Genomic DNA, 22,712 nt, shown 5'->3' with positions numbered 1-22,712 from the left:
TTTGAAAGCGTAGAAGCAAAATCAAAGAGGAAATTCACTGAAGACATACTAATCTATGATTCACCTGGATTGCTCCCATGTGTTTACACGAGCATCTATTTTCATGCAAAACTGGCAGCAGTTACAATATTTACTCTAAAAACTTGTGGGTTTTGCAGTCATAATTGCATCATTGTGCGCTTTGTGAGTACAGAGACGCACAATATTTACTGTCGACTTTGTGGCCAGTCGGCTGCCTGTGGCTCTGATTCCCACTGCACATCATTAAATATCTTAAATTAGTATTTTGTAGTTTCTCTCGTATATTGCACATACACTGTAGCTTGCTTGAATTAAAATGCTCAGACAACACACTATTCTAATTACCAACTAAGAATAGAAACTAAGTATAAGGTCAAAAGTCAAAGCTTGTAACAATAAAGCCCTGGTTGAATTGGTAATCTAGTCCAAACATATTAATACTTGCTCCAGATGGCTGTGAAATGATTATTTACATTTCAGAGAAAACAACAGTTAAGTACTTTTTTAAAAGAGCAGAAATTGACATTTTCTCAAATGAATTTGCATAAGAGGCTGGTCTTGTGATATTTATTATTTCAGCGGTAATCATACAAAAATGCAATATTATGTTAACAGCTAATACTGGTTTAATCAATTTCCGCTGCCACTGGCAGAGCAACACAGCTGATGATGTGTGTGCTGGATTTACAGTAGCCTGGGTGTGCAATGTGTTCAACAGTATTGCTGGTGCTGAGGCTGTGGGGTGGTCCCAAATCTAATTCAGTTTAGGGCCCCATAAAGACTTAGGCCGGCCCTGCTCTGGAGATATGTACATGATAAACATATATGTTTATTTTTTTTATTATTTGTTAATGATTTAGTTTTTATTATTATTGTTTGTAAATGTCATAATATGAGTCAATTTATTTACTGCTGAGGAAAAAAAAAAAGTCTGGTTGAAAATAATGAGAAATTCTTAAATTTGGCATTATATATTAAAAAAATATATATTTGGCTTTGCTTTAAATTGTTTTCATCTCTTGGTTTCTACTTCCTTCCTCCTCTCAGGAAATACATTCACAGATGATCAGAAAATGATGGATCAATACATTTGGGATGAAGATGGAAAACATTCGCCTGCAGTCCGCTGGCACAGACAACCGTCCAATCCCTGCCGCTGGAACACAGAGAGGCAGCTGGCTGCACCAATCAGAGAACAGCTGCTCACGGAGTCTGGACCAATCATTTACTACGTCGGCTTAAAGTGGGCGGGGCACAGCGGAAGCGTCTGGCAGGCTCAGCGGCCATTGATGCGCTTTATTTCCGAGAGGACAAACCGAGATTAATTCCTGTGTGTCTGCGGCTTTCTGCGGACTGGAGCCATGGTGTCTCACTCCCTCGCCCTGCCGATGATCTGCTTCACCACGCTGTGGGGGCTGGTGGGGGTCGTGGCCCCGTTTTTAGTGCCCAAGGGACCCAACCGGGGGTAGGTGGTCCCGCCGCCGTTAATTGGCTTCAATTAACGGCGATTATTTGGTGTTTTTCTCTCCTCTCACACGCAAACGTCCGCATTCAGGTATTAGTCAATATTTGTGTGATTTTTAAAATGAGTGTTTACTCCACAGTGGGCTGCACAGTGTCGTTATAGATGCAGGAGCGTCCTGCTGCTCATGTGATGGAGGCCCTGTGCGTCATCTTGCATCCATCCATCCATCCATCCATCCATCCATCCATCTGTCCATCCATCCACACTGTTATCAGCCAGGTTACAGGGTCACTGCAACAAGAAAAGACCCCTTTAGCTTCAGTGAGAAGGCAGTTTTGTTAATGTTGGAAAATACCCTGAATGTGACACCTGCACATGGAAACAACGGTGATGCTGGAGCCATCACAGCTGCTCACAGGAAACAGTTCAGCCAGAAACACTTTAACAGGACTCAGCTTGATCAGTTAAAATAGATTCTGATACGTTTCCAAGCCTGTGAGTGGTTCTGATCTGTGTGACACTCTTTAATTTCCAGGTCACAATTTGAATGCATCATCTGATTTATTTGCATTGCACTTTTCAGTTGAAGGAACACCTCAGTGACAGGGTCAAAACACTGAACGTGGCAGAACGGTTGCAATGGATTGCATCAGATTGTGAACACCGAGTGTTTAGGTCTGAAGCTGTGTGGAAGTGTGAATCAGGAAGGTCAGTGTTTGCCAGTAAATGCCTGGAAAACCTGGTACTTCCTCACATTTATGCAACAGTTCCCAGGAAACAATAGTTCAGTGAAGCAGTCCTGCACACTTTTCTGCAACATTACCCACAGCATACACTCACATTAGCTATTAATCCTACTATTATAAGGGATAAATGGTTTGACAGTTGATTTCTATCATCTCATGGTGTTTGTTGTCATGTTTCCAAACTCTATATTCTGCATTTCTGCTTTAAATTAGAAAGATGTGAACTTAAATAATATATACTAATAATAATAATAATAATAATAATACAGTATCTCTCATGGTGGTGGCCATCGTAAAAGTATATGATAATATTTAAGTAAGGTTAAAAAAATGCTCAGTTCACCTCACAATATTTTACCACAACAAAATCACTTTGTTCAAATTGTGTTGTTAGGTATTTAAAACCTCATGTTGTTATGAGAAATGTGAACCACTTTACTTCTATATAGAAACCTGCTGCTGTCAGGTGTGTGACTGACTGGCTCTGCTCTCTTTGACAGTGTGATTGTCACCAGTCTCATCCTCACAGCGGTCTGCTGCTACCTGTTGTAAGTACAAACTCTCCTCCTCCTCCTCCTCCTCCTCCTCCTCCTCCTCAGTGTGGAGCTGCTGTCATTTTGCATGTTGATGTGACTCTGCTCTGATTACACCTGCATAATTAACCCTCTAACTTTTATGAATGAGTGAGTGTAGTTTTACATTAAAAGCAGTTTGGGGTTGCCACTGCTTTCAAAATAAAAGCCTTTTGCTGAGGCTGTTGTGTATTATGGTGGATGTATAGCAGTTACAAACTCTTAGCAGTTGTGTGCCTATGAATGACAGAAAAGAGAAGTGAAGACTAATAACAAGCCATAGGGATTTAAAAAAGGAGGGAAGTTAGTACTTAACAACTGAGCAACATGAGATGGAGACCTCAGAGAAATTATTATAATGGGATATAATGCTGGACAATGTGCAGAAGGCTCTTGTCGGGGACCAAGTGGATGTTTTCAGACGCGTGAAGGAGGATCTAACTGTACTGAAGCAAGGTGCAGTGTTATTCAGAGCTGTACCGAGACCACAACAGCCTCACTAAGCCCCACAGGCTGTTATCAAGGCAAAAGAGTTGAGCCTCAGAATTAAAAACCAACAGCTGTGCTGCTCCTGCTGTAACAGCCTGCAGGAGAACGTGACACATCTGGACCATAGACGGCAGAGAAATTGTAACGGTGCACTAGAGGATAGAGAGAGCATGTGTAATGATGGTGTGGTGAGAACCCTACTAAACAATAGGCTTAGGAGTTTAGATCTCTAAATCCATCTGGCTCATTGAACCCTGTTTCAAAAACCAGGTCACAACACAGACCAACGTAGGATGAGCACGCAGCATCATGTGATGACCACCAGAGGGAGCCCCAGCTCCTTCAGGGCGTGAATGTCCCTCCACCTACAACAAAAACACCACAGGCAGCAGTAGATTCTTTCAACCTTAACGACAGTAAAATGAGAAGCTGTTCTGTATTGTTTTATGATGATGTATGAGGATGAGCTTGGATGGAAGAGAGGGACAGTGAAGGTACAGACTCATCTATGAGGTGGAATTTATCCAGTTGCAAGAGACAATTTATTACACGTGCAAGACCATATTTATCTGAAGTCTTCTTATTCACACTGTGTCTGTTTGATATGTTCCAACTATTTAAATATTACTAAAATAAAGTCAAATAGGCTCAGAACAAGCTGTGCTACCAGGGATCCATATTGCAGTAATACAACTGCTGCCATCACTGTGTGATTTATACTTTGTGTTGTTGAGCTTTTTGTGTTTTACTTATTAAATGAAAGGTCCAGCCAGTATTTTACAAACTGGGTTTATATTGTGATAACTAACTGTGACCTTTAACCAGTGTCTGAGCAGTAGCATCTCTCCAGGCGGTTCAGTTAAGAACAAAATATGAAGAAAATGTAAAAATATATATATTTATTGTGGACTTCTAAGTCTTAATGTTGACACACACCTTGTGCTCCGTTCAAACGTCATTTCAGGAAAAGACCTACAAAAGAAAGGAGAGTTAAGCTAACAGCAGTTAGGTCAAACCCACAGTGTAGCATCCTCCCGAATGTAAAATTCCCATTTAGCCTGTTAGCTTCCATAAAGTAGCTTATAATCAGGTTTGCATGTATTCACAAACCATAAATCAGCACAGTTCTCTAAATGACACCATGTTGACAGACCTTTTGTTAACACTAAGTGACATAATCACATCGAGCTAGCATGTTAGCTGCCACCGGCTACTCGCTTCAATCGGAAGAAGCAGATGAAGGAACGTACGGTTTGCTTTGCAGCGCCACTGAGGGACACACGGAGATCAAACTTGAAGCGCACATGGGCCCACTTCCAATCCAGCCCCTGCACCCTCCCCCTACCCACTCTCCACCACATTAAGTGTCATTCCAAACTAATGACCCTTAAGTGGGAGTGGGTTATAAAGCCCTCCACCACCGAGTCTGAAATGCCACGTACCTACAAGAGTGAGTTCTGTGCGTTTATGTCGTGCGGAGAATTAAGAGGTTTCTTCCCCTCAAACAAACATTTGACTGTTTTCATGCACACATGACAAAATTAGAGGTTACATTTTGGGTAACAATGAATTTCCTGTTTCCATCGGAGAAAGGCATCCCAAAGCTTGCCTGTGTATTTATACCCTCCCCCCTGATGAAGAGACCCTCCACAGCTGGGAGTGTGACTCCACACAGAGTGGGAGGGTGTAGGGGCCAGATTGGAATTAGGCCACAGGTGATGCGTGGTTAGATTCAGCCTGGTGGTGTCCAACAATCTGCCTGACTTAAAGTCCGGTAAATGGAGAAGAAGCTTACACTCATCTCTCTGATGTCATTTTTGCTAATTAAAACAAGTTATCATGGAATTGTATTTATTGTGAAGTCTGTGGAGTCCGCTGGGGCCAGAGAACTAAAGTCATTAAAACAGATTCTTCATGCTTCATTCAGACCAGCAGCGATGCTAGCCAGGTCATTAAGAAAACATAGCTGCATCCAGGCCGGTCTGCAGGTTGAGCTCATTAGTATGAGCTTGTACAATCATGTTTGATAAAAAGGGTGATTAAACCAAAAAAAAAAAAAAAAAAAGGTTATTCATTTAGACCTTCAAATAACGGCTTGAGATTGGACGCTGTTGAAAGTTGACTGAGTCTCTTGTGTCCGTGGCCTGTTTGGATTTGCTGCAAAGCTGTTGTGCTGTTGTCTGCTCTCTGTACAGTAATGGTGGTGATTACAGCATTATGATCTGTTAGTATGTTGCCCAAATCTGCAGCAGTAAAACCCAAGCTGTGATTAAAAAGCAAATATACATTATAGTGTACTCTGTACTAACATGAGATCGCCCTGTTGACGCCTCTTTTCTCTCTCTCTCTCTCTCTTCACTCAGTTGGTTGATAGCCATTCTGGCCCAGGCCAACCCCCTGTTTGGCCCTCAGCTGAAGAATGAAACTATATGGTACCTGCGCTACTTCTGGGAGTAAACAAGGTCAGTTTGTCAGACCGACATTTAAAGGCACAGCCCCTGATTTAAATCTACACACTGGCTCGACTGGCAGTTTAATCTGAATGTCCTGACACTACACAAATTAAATTTAGACCTATAAGCAGCATCGTGTCACTGCAGCGTCATATATCTAACACCACTCTCCGAAACAAAACTATCAAATTTTTGCTTTTTTTTAAAAATGCCCACTAGTAAATTTAAAGGCCTCATACTGTTAATGTAACATATTGTGTCTAAAGGTAGATGTCCATGTGTTTGTGACTATAAAGCAGGTCTAGGTTCTATATTAATACTGTGAAAGTATCAAAGCCTCAGTCCACAGAGAAATGCACACAGCCTGTATTCAGAAACTGAGCCTTAAAACCAGCCGTCAGGACTTCTGGAACTTTGTGATGTCACAACAAAGCAGTCACCGCTCTCAGCCACGCCCCAATCCCCGCCCACCTGGACCCACCATCCAACCTGGCAGGATTTTGTTTCTCTGAAATCTGCTGTAGTTTTACTCCATTACAGTCAGCCAATCAGAAGAGAGGCTCAGATCCTCTCTTCTGATTGGCTGACTGACCTGTTGTTACTAGAGCTCCAGAGAGAAGCCTGAGAGAGGAGATGTAAAACTACACTGAGATGGTTTATATATCTTCAGATGGAGATCAACACTTCAGATAAAACACGGGAAAATGTAAAATATGGGACCTTTTAATTCTGTGTGAAATCAGCAACTGCATTTCAAGTATTTTATTTTGAAAAATTGTATTAAATCTAATTAATTAACTAAAGTAATAAGAAAAAACATTGAATTGTTATGAATAAAGAAACAAACATTCTGCTGTCATATATAAATTAAAGTAAAGTATGCACCTTTAAAGACTTCTTGCTGTTTTACTTGGTGTTATTAAAGTTTCCCTTAAAATTCACAAAACAACAAGAATAACCAAGAAGAGGCTGAATAGTGAGACAGAATTGAAAGAAAATGAGAAGCACTGTGCTTTTGTGTACTTCTTTCTCTGCTGGCTGCTCAGTTCCAACAGGTTCTGCTCCTTCAGTATTTGCCTGTTGGCGAATTAAAAACCACTCCATTTTCCTTCTCCCCCCGAATACACCAGGGGAAAAAAAATCCCCACCGCTGAGCTGCCTGTGGTGACAGAAGTGGCATTCAGGCGTGAATATTTATCAACTCCACAACAAAAATGAGCTCGGTGAAATGTGGAAAAAGAGACAATTTATTTGTTTTCAAAGGCCCCGCTGAACTCTGACTGCCTCCACAAGCTGTTTCACATCTCGCTCTGACCCTCAGTCAAGTAGTACAAGTCGTCACTAATGCAGTGGTTCCCAACCTGTGGGCCAGGGCTCACTGATGGGCCACAAAGGTATTGCAAGTGGGCCGACGAATCCAAAACAAAACTACAATTTTGGTAAAAAGATGTTATTATAAATAAAAATCTGAATAATGTTTTTTAATGTTTTAAAACAAAATGATCTTTAAAATGAACAAACTTTTTTCTCATATTATGTTCATCACTGTGATAAGCCAATGATAGGAACTTTTACGTTGTCGCCACTACATCGTATGCGTGTCTGCTAAAAGAAAACAACAGGAGGAATTAAAAGGAAAGAGAGTCGAGAGGCTGATGTTGAACTGACTGGTGATCGCTCCCTGTCAAACAAAAAAAAAGAAATAGAGCTTCTCCTGCTTTCAGTGTTCGATCGTTATCATTAAGATAAAAACCCATTATTTGACCTCTGTGTTGTTATTGGGTCAGATGTGGGCCATGAGGTGGACGAGGTCGGGAACCACAGCACTGATGTTCATGATGCGGAAATGATCCAGAACTCAGAGTCTTTCTGTTTCTCCCTGCAGGACTGTGTGACGCGACGCCTCCTCCCATCGTTCCTGTCCCCTTGGTTTGCTGGACTCAATTTCAACGTAACCCCTAACCATCAAAACACCCCAATACACACAAACACACACACAAAACTGCTGCAACGTTTCTTATGTTGCAGCGATTTGTATCTCGAAAATCTGTTTGCAACCTTGAGGACCATTAAGAATAATGTACAGCATGTTGAATTTAAGATTTAGACGTTTATCAGGACACGTTTTGTGCGTTTTAAAACAAGAGGGACGCACTTCAACCCAGTTGTGAATTACAGGAGGATTTGTGAGCAAACTGAAAATGACAAAAGCACTGACTGTTTTTTTTCCTGTTAATAAGAGTGACGACCAGTGAAACCACAACGTCATGTGTTATGTGTAGATATTAATCGTCCATCTCTGAAACGTGCAATGCTTAAATACTTTAGTTTACACTGTGTTTGTTTACATTTTTGGTTTTTGTGTCGCTGCCATCAGGGAACATGAAGTTGTGAGTGTTTGTATTTATTTTGGCCGGCAGACACTGATGTAAGCTCCTTGTAATTACCTCAGTGTCCGCACAGCCTTGTTATATAACTGTTATTATCTGTGATGTAATGGTGTGTGTGTGTGTGTGTGTGTGTGTGTGAGAGAGAGAGAGAGAGAGAGAGAGAGAGAGAGAGAAGAGTTCATTAGTGTGAGTGTTTGGACCGCGGCCATGAGAATCTCCCAAACTGTAAAAGTGAAGAGCGATTCCCTCCACTTTAGACCACTTCAGCCTGAACCTCCCTCCCACATTCCCCTCATGCTCGACACCGCGGAGGTCCTCGTTGCCATGGTGATCTCATCGCCCAATTCAGTCCCGCTCCACTCGACCCCTTTTGATAAAATCCTGTGTGCAGATGCACCGTAGGTCGTGCTGCAGGGACACGGTTTGTGGAGCGAGGCTGCTCGTAGCTGCCGATGGAATCGATGTTGATGTCCACGATTTTAACATTTTCTTATCCCAATTAAGCCCCACCCCTCATCCCCCTCACCCCCATCACCCCCCACCCCCCACCCCCACCCCCACCTGTTCATGTCAGCCTTTCAAACAGCAGTTACACCAAATTCCTCATTTAAACTTTGCCTAATGAATTCTTTTGGGGTTTGCAGCTCTTCTAGGCACAGTGACACCCCTCTCCCCTCTCCCCCCCTCCATCCACCCTTCACATCTTTTCAGCAGCAGAGAAAATAGATGCTTTTAAATACATTCATTTACCAAAAGACAAAGCGATGGAAAAAAAACTTTTTGTTTTCTGTGAGACCCCCCCATAATGATGTCAGTGGTGGGTGCCTCTGACTGACTGGTGATGGATATTTAATCAAAGGCCAACAATGCTCCAGTACAGTGTGTAGTTCAACTGCACTAGCTCAGCATCATTCACTGTTTTCTAATTCACTGTAGAAATCAAGTTGCAGGAAACTATTCAAATGAAGGTTTGAAGATGCTGTAAATGAATGCTGTATATACGTTAATGGGACATGTTCAGTGTGTGTTAACTGCACTGCTCTGCGTGCGGGGGAGTGCATATGTTAATCTATACACGTGCATTTGAGTTTGTTGGATGTCGCTGCGTGTTTACACGAGCACCAGCTGGTAAAGTGCGGGGGTCAGGGTCACCTGTGTCGACTGCAGCCTCCTCCACTTTAACAGCAGCCTGCTTCACGGCTGAGCACACAGTTAACTGATAATGATGATGATGATTTCAGGGTTTGAAGTTTTACAGATCCACATCCACTCCTCTCTGCTGGTCAGTTTTACATAACTTTCCATTTTTAACATGTTTTTATGAAACATTTGCCTGGAATAAGACGCTGGTGTGACTCACCTGCCTCCTCCTGATGCTTCAGGAGTCTCAGCTGCCAGCCATCACCACAACTACATTTCCCTCCTTCCACTCCCCCTTTGCCAACCCTGAGAACCCCCCCCCCCCCTTATTCCTCCCTCCCTCAAAACTCTCCCTCGTCTTCCTCCTCCTCCTCCTCTTCTCTTAAACCACTTTGCTTCAGCCAAAAAAAAATCAAAATCAATATACAGCTACTTTTTAGAAAGACCAAATTACGTTGTATCTTTTCCTCCAGCCCTTTACAGTAGTTGTGGTGGTGGCATGCATCTGAAGTTTGGACACCCGGGAGACTGTGCTGTACAGGCGGGGGCCCACATCAGATAGGGTGGGATCACATGCAATCATACCAACAAAGTCTGACCTCCCCTGCCAGGAAACTGGACTTTGTTGCATGCTGGGATTTAGTTTCGCTCTGGCCAGCGAGCCTGTAAACGAAAGTCACATGGACTCACGAGTAGCTCATTTATTGGACAGGGTGCTGGTAACATGTCGGCCGGCTTGGTTAGAAACGTGGGCGCTGGAGGAGAGTCAAACCAAATCTGATACCAGGTCCTGTAACCTGAGCTCAGTCTCGAGCATCGGTCCAGGCTGTGGTTTGCTCTCACTTCATTTTCTTCTGTCAGGCTTTCCAACCATTCACTGCTGGCTATCACATGTACCCACAAACCCTTGTGTTTTGGGTTTGCTTCCTGTAGTTGGTTGTAATTACATCCCCGGTCCCTCTCAGGATGAAACATGCTGCAGTCCCATTTTCAGTATCCACCGTAAAAAATTCTTGGTTTTCTTTTCTTTTTCTGATGAATCTGTTTGGTTCCTGATAACTGGCTGCTGTTTGTTAATATTCCTGGCAACATGGATAGAAATAGGGATAGATTTTTTTTTTTTTTTTTTTTTTTTTTTTAGTGTGATAGGAGTCACCATGGCAACAAAAATCTACTAAATCACAGATCTAATTGTTGGTGGAGATGAGTTCCTATATGTGACCTTGTATTAGTGTGAAGTAAATGCCTCTGTGTGAGTGGCATTGTATGTGACACACCCAATAAACTAACTAATAAAGAAACTATATGTCTCAGATAATCTGACTCTTGGTTGATATTGAGCGTGTACACACTACACACCTGTACACTCCTGTGTGAATGGAAACACTGTGAGTGAAAAGCCATTTCATTGGAGGATCCGGATTCTCTGCATTTCACAGATACCTAAACGTAGCACTTTACCTTTATGCAAGTTTATTCTTATCTCACAAGGATACAACAAGTACACACATGCACTCACAAACACACATCACATCATATCAAACACCAGTCTTTCTCTCATAAATACCTGAGGTTTTACTGGAGGTAAATTCACTCAGAATGCTGTGGGTTTGTGCAAAAGAGAGAAAGACAAGCGACGAATGAAGTGTCAACACTCCTGTTGCATCTTGTGCTGCCTGTGAAAGGGGTGGGGCTGTGGTGAAGGACTGTGGCAGTTTAATCAAGTTACCTTGGCAATCAAGGACAAGGCTGACTTCCTCATGCACGAGCCTCACAATGGCACGGGGAGGCGGGCGTGCACGATTCACATGTCATCACTGCTCACATCATCTGTGAGGTGCAGGCAGAATATGTAACAGTTTGCAGCGAAGACCTGAAAACCTAAGCCTGGGTACTTGCTCCCTTGTCATACTGAAGAGCCAAGGAAGCTGCTTCCTCACTTAATTTACGCTTTCATTGATTGAAAAAAGCCAGAGGAGCTGAAGAGTGAAAGACTAAAAAAAAGGTAAGGTGCATTTACCTGCTCCTAAATAAGAGACTGAAACTAATGCTTGTGTTCCTGCACTGAGGCTGCCAGTATACGAGGTAAAAGATGGATACGTTTCATATTCAGAATCTGATAAAGGTGGAAAAGCAGATGAGCCTAAAAAAAATCATTTACACCACAATGAGACTGAAGCTCTGAAACTTGTTATAACATTATAAAAAGGAAGTGATTAGCACACAGATGAAAAACTAAATGAATAAGTTGATAGACTATCGTACGGATGGAGAGCTCCGGCATCTTTGTATCTAATATTGAACAAGGACACAGTGTCATTGATGTGAAGCATCTGAAAACAGACCCAGTCAATTTTGTCCAGTCGCACAGCTGCAGTTTTGGACCGGTCCAACCTGCGCCACCTACAGGCAAAAAAAAAGTCATTCACAAGTACTTTTTTTTTTTTTCACCTCTGCAGAGGTACAGAGGTCAAAGTGCACCACCTACAGGCAAAGAAGGAAATAGCTGCTGCAGTATTTACACTGTCCACCACCTGCAGACAATGACCAGTCCTCAACCCGAACAACCACACAGGTCGTTTTTTTTTTCAACCCTATGATACGACCCATAGGAGTGTCTCCTGAAATAGCACGCCTGCAGCAAAAGGCGTAAAGGACCTTGGTTGCCATGGTTACAAATGGTGTCAAACATGCACCATTATCCTTATATTTAAACGGTATGGAGGCTTTTCTCTCTGCTCTTGAGTGTGAGCATTTGGAACAACTACACAAAACTGCTATTTGCTGCAGAATGTAAGAGTTTTGTAAACTATTTTTTCAACGCTGCTGTTCTGTGTTTCATATAACATCATTTTGTGATGAATTCTGGGACAATCTGCGGAGAAGTTCATTTGCCCGGATCACCTTTATCCAACAGACTTTTATAAGGCAAAAAAGCTGTCGGATGCAGAGGTCAAAAAAGTCTAAACCGGGGATGGTTGCAACATTTTTGATATTTCTGTCTGTGTCTTTTACACCAGTGTGTTCAAAATGTGAAACATTACACGTGTCTGCTAATAAATGGTGTCGGTGTTATCTCTGCAAAACAAACAGGAAACGCATGGTTTAGTCTCAAACACAAGGAGTGAAATGTTACGACTCAGCCCATAGTCTGGGTTAGAGGTTAAAAATTTGATATTAAAAGATTTTTATTCAACACTTAAATGACTTTTTAACACAACTGATGTGTGTGTCTGTGTGTCCATGTATATGTATTGTTGCTACAACTAACCCAGACTATTGTAGCCAAGAACTAGCCTGCCTTACAGCTAACGGCTACAACATTAGCACTGACAACTAGCATAAAAAATATCTACACAGACACAATAAACATGATTACAGTTTAAGTTTGCCTTCACAAAAATATGTGACAGTGTCTGCGCAGAGTGCTACTTCCTCACGTGTGGAATAAAGACTAAATTAAGCCTGGTTAGAGTGAATCAGGTGATTTGTTGCAATAAACTGTAATATGCTCGGTTTAAATTACACAAACGTCCAAGCACAGCAAGCAATCCCCGAAAAAAGTTCAGTAACAAAATAATGAAACAAAACATGTCGCATGAACATGCTCAGCACAAGTTGTTGTGCTGGATTATTATTATGTTCTATAAAATTACTGTTATTTGTCTACTCCACTGCCCTCTTAGATTACTATATAAGAGGACAAACATTCATCTATAATTCACAGCTGCAGATAAACGAGTGGCGGTGCAGCACTGCAGTCTCCCCGTGGATGCAGATTAACGAGTGAACAGCCCATTAAGTCTATGTGACATTTTGAAAAAGCAGCAGTGTTCTTGTGACTGATCAACAATGATTTATACAGTCGTCTGCTCGTGACCGAGAGAGAAAGATACAGGGGTGATAGCACTGCGCAGCTTCTCTGCACAGAGACCAAAAACTGTGGCGTTGTCCTTTAACTATCATGTACGTAAGCCTTGGCCTACATTTCCCTTTAAACACATGAATGCCAAATTAATACACATTATTTAAGGGCTCACACACACACACACACACACACACACACACACACAGAGCCTACAGGCCTACACATATGGGCTGTGACTGACAGACACAGATAAACACCACAAACACCCAACGGCTTATCCTCTGTAATATTCATAAAATGTGGCTCATGCGCCGTGACAACCTGCTTTCATCTGAGAGTACATTAAGATTTAACAATCTTTATGCAAACAGCTATATGAGCTGGCCTACATAACACTGGCGGTGCTATAGACGGCTGCGTCTTTTCATCACAGGAGAACAGCTGCAAGCCTGTCGATGCATAATTTAATGTCTTCATTCTGCCAAAACAATTTTTGAGAACCAATTTTTTTCAAGGTTGATAACTGAAGATATTGAAAGTTCATAGTTTAAAATATCCCGATAATAATGATGGCCTATATTTTTGATAACAATCCCTTAAATTTGGTTGTTGAAGGATTGTTAAAAAAAAAAAAAGTAATAGCAATATATAAGAATAATTTTACATTTCAGTATTGATATATACTGTGATACAGTTATTTTCTTTTGGAAAATCAACTGAGTACCTGTTTATACAGTAGTTCATCACATCAGTGAAAAAATTAAATAAATAAATTAAAAAAAACAATCTTTATACAAGTACAACCAGAGATATTTGGGGAAGGGTCACATTTTCTATTTAAATTTCTATTTTCTCGTGGTCTTTATCGTCGTATCACCCAACACTCATGACACCCATAAAGAAGATATAACTCAAACAGGCACGAATGCAGTTAGGAAATAAATACATTTCTACATTACCTGAAGCATGTCTTTTTCAGTTCTGCTTACAACATATTTTCTTGCACTGATATGCTGTGATTAGCTATTATTGGCTGCCCACATGATTCTTATATTCACTCAGTTGCCAGTTTATTAGGTACACCCAAGTATACAGTCTAATACAGCAGCAAACCAATCCTTATGAAGTTATAATGTTCAGTTTTCGTTGAACCTGTATTTTGTAAGGTGTAGTACTGAGAGGTGGCTGGCATGTATTGTCTACTCCATTTTTATCAATGAGAGTACAGGCTCGTCACTTTTGTTCAGCTAAGAGGAAACTGCCAGGCACTGGGATCCTCAGTGGGCTCAGGGAGCAGTTGTGTAACGGCTGTTGAGTTGTAGTAAGTCCGCTGTGGAGGCCTCCTGCCGGGGGCTGCTCCTCTGCTCAACATGTTGGTATGGAGGTGAACTGGCTCCAGCGGGGCTCTGCTCTGAAGCAGCCCGGGGCCCAGCTGGGGTCAGTGGGTTCACAGACTCAGTCCTCCCGGTGTCCTTAAAGACGGGTCGTGTGACCCCGCCCCTCTGACGACCGCCGTGTCGTAGAAACAAACCATATCCGTTTTCACTGGCTTCAACACCAGTCAAGTTATCCACTGTGAACTACCACAAACCGGAAATATGGCAATAAGCCTTTCATAACAAAAGCTGATTAGTCTCTTGGGGAGATCACTTCCTATTTCTTTCTGCTTTGATACAAATTGAAATAAAATGTAATTTATGTTGGAAAATGTAATGCAAACTGTTTTCACATTCTTCATCTTTTCACACCCATATGATAGATACAAGATAGTTGTGACATCTGTTTGATAAAGTGTTCATAAAACAAGATCATCCATACTGAGATTCTGCTTATTGGGAACAGCCTACACCTATCGCCTAAAACCTTTACTAAAACATTCAAGTCCCGCTTAAAACTTGATTTAGGCCAATGGTTTCGTTTTATTTGTCTTGTTTATGTGATGTTATGGATGGTTGCTGCTATTGTTTTATTACTATATGCACAGATTTCATTTGCACTGATGTGCACTGCACTGATTTTGTGTGCACTGATATATGCACCGATTTTAACCTGCAGCATATAATTTTAAAGATTGCTTGATCCATAGATGCCTGTGAAAGGAAGTGGCGTTGGAAATTGGTTTTGGCTATTCACGTACAGTACATCAGACACATCTGCAACTGGCAATACATTTCTGTAGCTGTCCCTTACAAATGAGGAAATAATATAGCCTAAGTAATAATTTCGACAAAAAGTTTATTTCAGAAAAGCAGTAATTTCAGACAAACAGCTATGATTAATTAAAAAAAATCAGATTTAGATTAAAAATAGAATTCTTAACACTGTTGTAATGCAATAATATAAAGTTCAAATCCAAATTTTTTAATCCAAATTTAGTTTCTGTATGTAGAGCCTCAGCGCGACTTTTATTTTGAAACCCCCGTCCGGAAATCCGTAGCGCTAATCTCGCGGATCTTGACGCTCGGAGTGCGGGATTATCCGTGAACTTGCGCCCCCGGTGCTCCGCGCGGAGCCGCGGCTGTTGTTCCAGCTGACACGCTTCCCAGTCCGAGCGGGTCGGCCGCTGTCCGCGTCCTCACGCTCCGCCGAACCAGGAAACGAGTCGCTAACCACTGCGAACACAACAACAACGACAACAACACTGGTACACAACAACAACAACAACAACAACAACAACAACAACAACAACAAAGAGGACCCGTAGACAACACGTCCAGCCGCGAGGACCCGCACCCTCCACCAGTCTGTACGTCTGTGTCTCCTTCTCTGTCCTGAAAAAGTGGTTTTAAAGTGCCCCCCCCCCCCCGTCTTGTTTTGAAAGCTCTGCGGACGGCACCACGTCTAAACCCGGGGGGGGGGGGGGGCACCCCGGTTAAACTTATTTAATAAAGGGAATTAGCTTCATGGAGAGAGAGAGGGGGAGAGAGAGGGAGAGATGGCTGCTCTCTCTCTCCCACCCTCTCATCTCCGGAGCGGTGGCTTCTTCTGCACCAATGGAGGGGAGGAGGAGGAGGAGGAGGAGGAGGAGGAGGAGGCGGGGGGGTGAACAGTCCTACAACCATCTTTTCTGTCCCGCTTGTCCGCCATACAGGCCAGCTCGGCACCGCCGTGAACTAACTTCCTGCATGCGGCCCTAGGTCAGACGGGACTCCGGGCTGAGCCGCCGCTGTCCGGACGGGTCCTCGTCCCCCGCTCCGTGGATGGTGCGTGATAATAATATCATCTGGAGAGGCCGAGGCCGACATTTTACCCCGGTCCGGAGGAGCCTGAACTCCGAGGGGACATCCGCGGACGCGCCGTGAGGTAAAGCCCCTCTCCCCGCTCCCCGCTCTCCGCCTGCGGGCGAATAAACGCGCATTTGCGGGAAGTTTGGCGACCGAGAAGTTGCAGACAGGTATTGAAAGCATGGGCAGGGACATTAGTGGAGGCTTTTAACGCTGTTCTGTGATGAAAAAATGGCCACTTTCACCTGGGTTTACACACAGTAGCATGCATGGCACAGAACAACACAGCAACCTGGAATATTTTAAATGCATCAGATCCAAAGATTTTACAGGAGATGTGAGTTTAATGAGGAGGAAACAGTGTCTGTAACATTTATATCTTATAACCACAGTATAATCACATTTCCACAACCTTTTTCATGATGCATTATTCACTTTGTATTACATTTTGCACATTTTGTCCCATATTCTTACGCACATGAGTCTTTTTCCTGGTTTTTGGTGATAACCCTGCCTCTCACACCGAGCACAACTTGCCCGGGCCTGTAACACCACCACCACCCGGCAGCAGCACCTGCAGGTGGACAAACAGCAGCCAAACTTGTTCGCTGATTTATTCTTCGCCCTCAACTTTAATATTTACCAGAGGAAGTGCGAAGCGGCGGAGACAGAGAGCAGACTTTCATACCTGCGAGCAGCTGGAGCCGTGAAACGCTGAAGCCGATCCACATGCGCAGAAATCGGCCGTATTAACAATTAATATTGGACATCCGGTGGCACTGCCAGCTGCGCCCCATTTTTATTGTTGTCTGTGCGCTGAGAGGATCCCTGTTGTCTCGGCTGGAGACTCCGCGACGCGTGGTGGCTGCTTTTGGTAGGATTTCTTTTTTTTTTTTTTTTTTTGCTTTGATTTAAGATAATAATAATAATAATAACAAATAGAAATGCATGAAACGTGGATGTGCAGTGTGGAATGAGAGGAGAGGGTCTGGCTGTGGAAGCGCCGTGCCATGCGGGACACGCTGCTGGCTGCCACCATGGCACCTTCCTCTCCTCCCTGCCCCGGCTCTGTGTGCGCCGCCGCCGCCGCCGCCGCCGCTGTATCCAGCTGTGCGGACACGCAGCTCCGTCATGCCCCATTAGTTCTGTAGCACTGATCGGTTCACCGGCAGATAGGCAGCTTTTTTCCCGGGGAGAGTTGTGGACGCGCACCGGATGAGACGAGGCGAGGGGCGGCAGACGGGGGCCACTTTGGCTCTCCATCGTTACGGGAAGCGGAGCTCCAAGGACACGGAGAGGAGAGACAGGGGGCGCATCCAGGTCGTTTATGGTGTTTTGTTTTTTGTGTCTTTGTCGTGATTCAAGTTCTTTTATTTAATTAGAGCAGAGAGGGAGATTTCCCAGGCGAGACGGAGCTTTGTCAGCCGCCCAGATTTTTGGAGCTTTAATTTGGCAAATTGGCTTCCCAGACAGACCGACAGCCAGACCGCCTCTCCTCCCATGCTCTCCCGTCTCGTCCTCGCTGTTTTCGCTCACAGTCTCTGCCATCACAGCCTTTTTTGTTTGTTTTTTTTGCAGGAATCTTTCTAATTTACTTTTTTTCCTCAACAACGTTCTCATGTCTCCGTGCGTAACCTCCATCCATCCGTCACCGAGCTGCCCTCTGTCATACTGCAAGGTTTTTTTTTTTTTTCTGAAGAGGCCTCCAGCTGCTGAAGGTTCATTGTCTGGTCAGACTGCTCATGCTCTAAATGTGCCTCATGCTTCACTGTCAGAGTGACTGTTTGGCACATGTTTGGACGAGAGATGATTGTGCGTTGTAATCAGATATAGTAATCCTATAATACTTTTATTTTGAAATTTACTATATAAAAACTACATTTCACCAGGGAGGTAGTGATGCCATATGGGATAGAAACACCATATGGTTCTTTAACATTACAAACACATCAGAGCACTAAAGATAGAGTATAGCAACTCACTTTTTACCCCTTGATACCCCATTAGACTCAAAAGCTTTGTAATACCCTGCTGGGATGTAGCTAATAGATGTGAACCAATAGGTTGATTAACTGATTTCTCACTGGACAGAAAAATAATCTGCAGCTGTTATGGTTAATAATGAATTATTGAAGCCACATTTAAAGCAAGACAGCTTCACATTTCCTCGCTCCGCTGAGGATCTGCTGCATCTCTTTGTCTTATGTCATAATAAATTGATGATATTTGTGTTTTTGGCTGTTGGGTGGACAAAACTAGCTGTTTGAAGACATAACCTCTGACTTTAGGAAATTATAATTGGCATTTTCTTGCTTTTTTTTTTTTTTACAATTTAGTGTGGCAGGCAACATCGTGGCATGGTTCAGAATCATTTGAATACCCTGCCCTGTGTTACATGAGGTCATTTTTATTTTTGCATCTTCTTTGCCCACACAGTCTTCGGGATAATTGCTCCAGTGCATCACTCACGCACTAACACCAGAGTTAGCTGTAAGCGCACACTTGGCTGCAAATCATAAATTGTTGTAAGGCTGAGAAGACATTTAAACCTCCTCAACAACAACAACAAGGAAATGCTCAGACTGGCTCTACATGAGCCATAATCTGAGCACACTGTGAGTGTTAGCATACATGTTTGCTCTGTCACTTATGTATTTGGTGGAGTTGTTACATAAGCAGCAGTTGTGTCGGCATCCGCTGTGTTTTTCGGAGTGGTGTTTACATGGGACGACTGAACGGCTGGCTCAACGTAAAGCCGATGGTTATTGGTGGTTATTGACCCACAGAGGCTCCAGATGAAGCAATTTCCTTTTGTTTCCCCGTCGCCTTACAGTGAACTCTGCCTGCCCGTGTGTGTTTATGAGCAAGGAGACCTTTGGACCGAGCCTTATGTTGAACCAACACACAATAAATGATTGCAAGGTTGTTATTTCACCGAGGCATGCCTGGCTCCTATATCAGCTGGAGTGTGAACAAATACAAACAAGAATCTGTAAATTTACCTTGTAGAAACAGCAAATGTCTTGAAGCACGCTGCAACGGTGAAGAGGACGTTGTTGAGATTGTGCAGTTCTTGTTTGCAGTGTGGGACATAAAATGGTTTAACAGCAGAATGAAAGTCTCTCTGATTTGACCTGCATGCAAATGTCAGGATCATATGTGTTTTTACAATTTAAAATAAGAGTAGAAACACTCAGTACTGACTCCTGAACAAGTGGCGCCGTTGGTACGAGCACCCAGGTTTAACCCCTGAGTGAAGTGACAGTGCTGCTGCTGCTGCTGCTGCTGCTGTAACTTCACGATAAAGAAGAGTGTCCTTTGTGCGTTTGTAGGTTGAGTTTTTTTTATCTACTTGAAAACACTGTATGTGTCTGATAAGTGTTTGTATACACAGTGTGTTGGTAGCTGGCTGGCTCCATGTGCCAAATACCAGTTTTCCATGTGGCATGCCAAGCCGGTGTCATAACCGCTCAGCAAATCCTCATTTCCTCGTTCTTGTGTTGCCGAGGTCAATCCACAGAGAGCGTATTGTGACATTGTTCTCGAATCACTGAACCAGGGTCAGTGTGAGCTGGTTTCTCCTGGTTTTCCACAGGTACTAAAACAGTAGGCCTGCATTGTTCCCGCAGTGTGTGTGTGTGTGTTAGTGTTGCTCGGTGTTTCATCATGTCTCCGTCTGAAAGGAGCTCGGTCTGATCAGCGCTTCGCTCTGTGGCCTCCTCTCTTCTCCTCTAAGGCAGATTTGGATTGTTTGGTTTCACAAACACTAACTGATGCAGAGCTTCACCGCAGGCAGAAGTTACCTCATTGGTCGAGTTTAACCGTAGTGGGCGGAGTCAAAGAAGAAGTTCTTTAGAGGGCAAGTTAGCTAGGTTACAGAATGAGGCTGGCTATATTCTGCTCTTTCCTTATTGTCAACAAATCCTATGAATAGACCAAAACCACCATCAACAAGTGTTGTCAGTGCGTCTGAAGCATGATACAGCTCATTCCCCTGAGCCATAGAGCTCCATTGTTGTTCAGAAACAATTAAAACCACATCAGTGACTCACACTGTTGCAATGGGTGATACGCTCCTTCATTATCATGAACACACACTGTAGTTTCATTTTGACTCAGCATCAAATATGTATTAATCCATGACTGAAAATAGTCCCAAACAACTTCACATTTCACACGTGTGAGTCACGTTGACTAAAAACTACAGAGACTAGCTGGTGAGGAATATGCCTGAGCTTCTGTTTGTGTTGCCTGTTTTTAAAGTAAGAGCCATAGGCTGTAAATAAAGATGGGCGTGGCCTCCGTGACATCACCCGCAGGTTTCTGAAGAGCAGGCTGCTCCGCCGTCGCCATCTTGGCAGTGTCTGACTCCGCCTACCTTCCAGCTAATCAAAAAACGGACAAAGAGGTGGAGCTGAGACTTTGGTGCATGCCGTTTTTTTTGGCAGGCATACGCTCACCCACCTGTCACTCAAAGTGTTCACGCCCTCAGTTCAGCATAAGTTTAAATGTAAACAGTCGTCATGAAAGAGGAAATGAGCTCGAGAGACCAAAAGCAGTTTTTTAAACATGTTTCTTTCTGCTGTAAAGTTGGACATGTGAACACGGGAGTCTGTGGGAACGGACTCACTGCTGGAGCCAGACTCTAGTGGTCGTCAGAGGAACTGCAGCTCTCAGCTCCTCTGTCTTAGCTTCGTGTTTCAGCCCTGGAGGTTTCTAGCTGGTAAAACTAACAGTATTGAGAGATGGACTAACACACTGTTGGTTTTGGCCTCTTCATGATCATAAATAAATAAAATTACTCTTTTTTTTTTTTTTTTTTAACCTTGCTACATTAGGCGAGCTTATCTGAAGGAGTGCTAATGTTTAGCCTTCAGAACATTTAATTCCTCCTCTCCTGCTCCTTCAGTCTCTCTTTCACTCCTCAGTTAAAATGAGTTTCAACTGAACCAGTGAAGTGGTTTTTGCTTCTGACAAATGTTTAACTTCTGCTCTAATCTGTTTTCATCTGCTGTCTAAACTCTTCTCCTTTTATAGCTCGATCCTTGTGTCTTCATTTCCTCCTCGACCGGTTGTGTAATTGTTTTTAACAAATTAACATCTTTTGATGCTCAACAAACACACAGTAGTGGAATGACAAATGCTAACTGGTAAATAACAACATTTGAATTTACAAACGCTACACGAACGTTACTCTGCACAGTGAAACCACTGTCGGCAGCTCTTTCTCAGGAAGTGATGTGTCCTACATTTGTGGCAGCAGCAGCAGCCTCAGCATGTTGTTTCATGTTGGATAAATGGATGTATTAATAGAAATACTGGCCAGCTAATGTGAGCAACAATGGCCGCCAGGGCTGAGCAAACAAAAGAGCTCCAGCTTTATTAATGTTTCTCTTCGAAAACGTGACTTATAAGAAAAACAAATCTCTCATCACAGTAAACAAACAAAACAGAATCTCGCTGATTTCTTCAGCGAGATGTTTTCTGTTGGGAGTTTACTGCCGTCATCTGCCTCTACGCTGTAATGATGTGTTTGCTTTCGCTGTTTTATTGCTGTGTCATTTACGTTGTGACCTCTGTTGAACCCACGTCTGACTGCCTCCCTCCATGTCCCGCCTCTACCTCTCTGTCTCCAGGCTGGGAGGCTGAAAGCTGCAGGGCTGCGACATGTGAAAAGAGCCCCACCCCTTGACCCTCACAACTCTCAACCTTAGGTAAATAACCCCCTCCTCCTCCTCCTCCTCCTCTTCCTCCTCCTGGCATCTCCTCTTTCTGTCGTCTTTGTAATGAACTCTCCTGTCTCCCCCTTGTTTCATGTCGATGTTCAGATGGGAACTTGATTTTGTTTTTGCAGCAGATCTCACTTGAACTGACGCTGTGACCGCGACCTGACACCCTCCTGCCTCGGGCATGCCTCAGGTAAAGTAGGAGCTTCCCTGAAACTGCAGCCGTTCTCACCCATCACGTCTGAAAGGTCTCCCTGCTGGATACGTATCTCATTCTGTGTGTGTCTGTGTGTTTCCTCCCTCTCAGCCGGGTATGAATGGGATGGAGCCTGCGTTTGGCGAGGCCTACGGGGGACACAGGGGTCTGCTGAGCCCCTATCCTCTGGCCATGTCGCCACAAGGGGGCAGGACGGAGTACGACCAGGTGAGACAACACCTGACGGAGAGAGCCACGAGTTTCACAAGTCACATGGCTTAAAGTGAGACTTTGAAAACTACAGCTCTGAATCTTTTGGGGAGATTTTTTCGGTGGCTTTTTAACAACACAGCATTATTTTTTATTGAAATTTAAGTTCAGCGTTCTGAGAGTCCAGAAAGTTTGAGTTTTCATCATGACCT

General features: G+C 43.4%; 2 protein-coding genes across 10 annotated transcripts in view; both read left to right on the top strand.

Annotated features, from left to right (window-relative positions):
* Positions 1–1,264: 1,264 nt before the first annotated feature.
* On the top strand, positions 1,265–10,594 carry atpv0e2 (ATPase H+ transporting V0 subunit e2). Its single transcript, XM_071504936.1, has 4 exons — positions 1,265–1,486; positions 2,733–2,780; positions 5,657–5,755; positions 7,632–10,594. The coding sequence occupies exons 1-3, from the start codon at positions 1,383–1,385 to the stop codon at positions 5,748–5,750; spliced, it is 246 nt and encodes an 81-aa protein (XP_071361037.1). The 5' UTR covers positions 1,265–1,382; the 3' UTR covers positions 5,751–5,755; positions 7,632–10,594.
* A 497-nt stretch (positions 10,595–11,091) lies between these two features.
* The window catches only part of LOC139637159 (CREB3 regulatory factor-like), a 37,059-nt gene continuing 25,438 nt past the window's right edge, over positions 11,092–22,712 (top strand). Inside the window, exons 1-5 of one of the 9 annotated variants that reach the window (XM_071505743.1) lie at positions 15,499–15,890; positions 16,282–16,447; positions 22,005–22,082; positions 22,223–22,287; positions 22,402–22,518. In XM_071505743.1, coding sequence (XP_071361844.1) covers positions 22,279–22,287; positions 22,402–22,518 — 126 coding nt within the window. In that variant the 5' untranslated portion in view covers positions 15,499–15,890; positions 16,282–16,447; positions 22,005–22,082; positions 22,223–22,278. Of the gene's footprint in view, positions 11,282–15,498; positions 15,891–16,017; positions 16,448–17,112; positions 17,243–22,004; positions 22,083–22,222; positions 22,288–22,401; positions 22,519–22,712 lie in introns of those variants that run through there. The other 8 variants (XM_071505745.1, XM_071505741.1, XM_071505746.1 and 5 more) reach the window with 8 other exon arrangements.

The sequence above is a fragment of the Trachinotus anak genome, unplaced genomic scaffold (assembly GCF_046630095.1).
Source record: "Trachinotus anak isolate AG129_WGS33_773 ecotype Australia unplaced genomic scaffold, CSIRO_AGI_Tana_v1 ptg000019l, whole genome shotgun sequence".
Lineage (NCBI taxonomy): Eukaryota > Metazoa > Chordata > Actinopteri > Carangiformes > Carangidae > Trachinotus > Trachinotus anak.
The sequence above is the reverse complement of the archived record's forward strand: the minus strand, read 5'-3'. Positions and strand labels throughout refer to the sequence as shown.

Excerpts from the sequence above, each read along its gene's own strand:
- atpv0e2 (XM_071504936.1), top strand. The coding sequence starts at position 1,383 with ATGGTGTCTCACTCCCTCGCCCTGCCGATGATCTGCTTCACCACGCTG. Across the intron at positions 1,487-2,732 it reads CCCAAGGGACCCAACCGGGG|TGTGATTGTCACCAGTCTCA; the intron begins GTAGGTGGTCCC and ends TCTCTTTGACAG. Across the intron at positions 2,781-5,656 it reads GCGGTCTGCTGCTACCTGTT|TTGGTTGATAGCCATTCTGG; the intron begins GTAAGTACAAAC and ends CTCTTCACTCAG.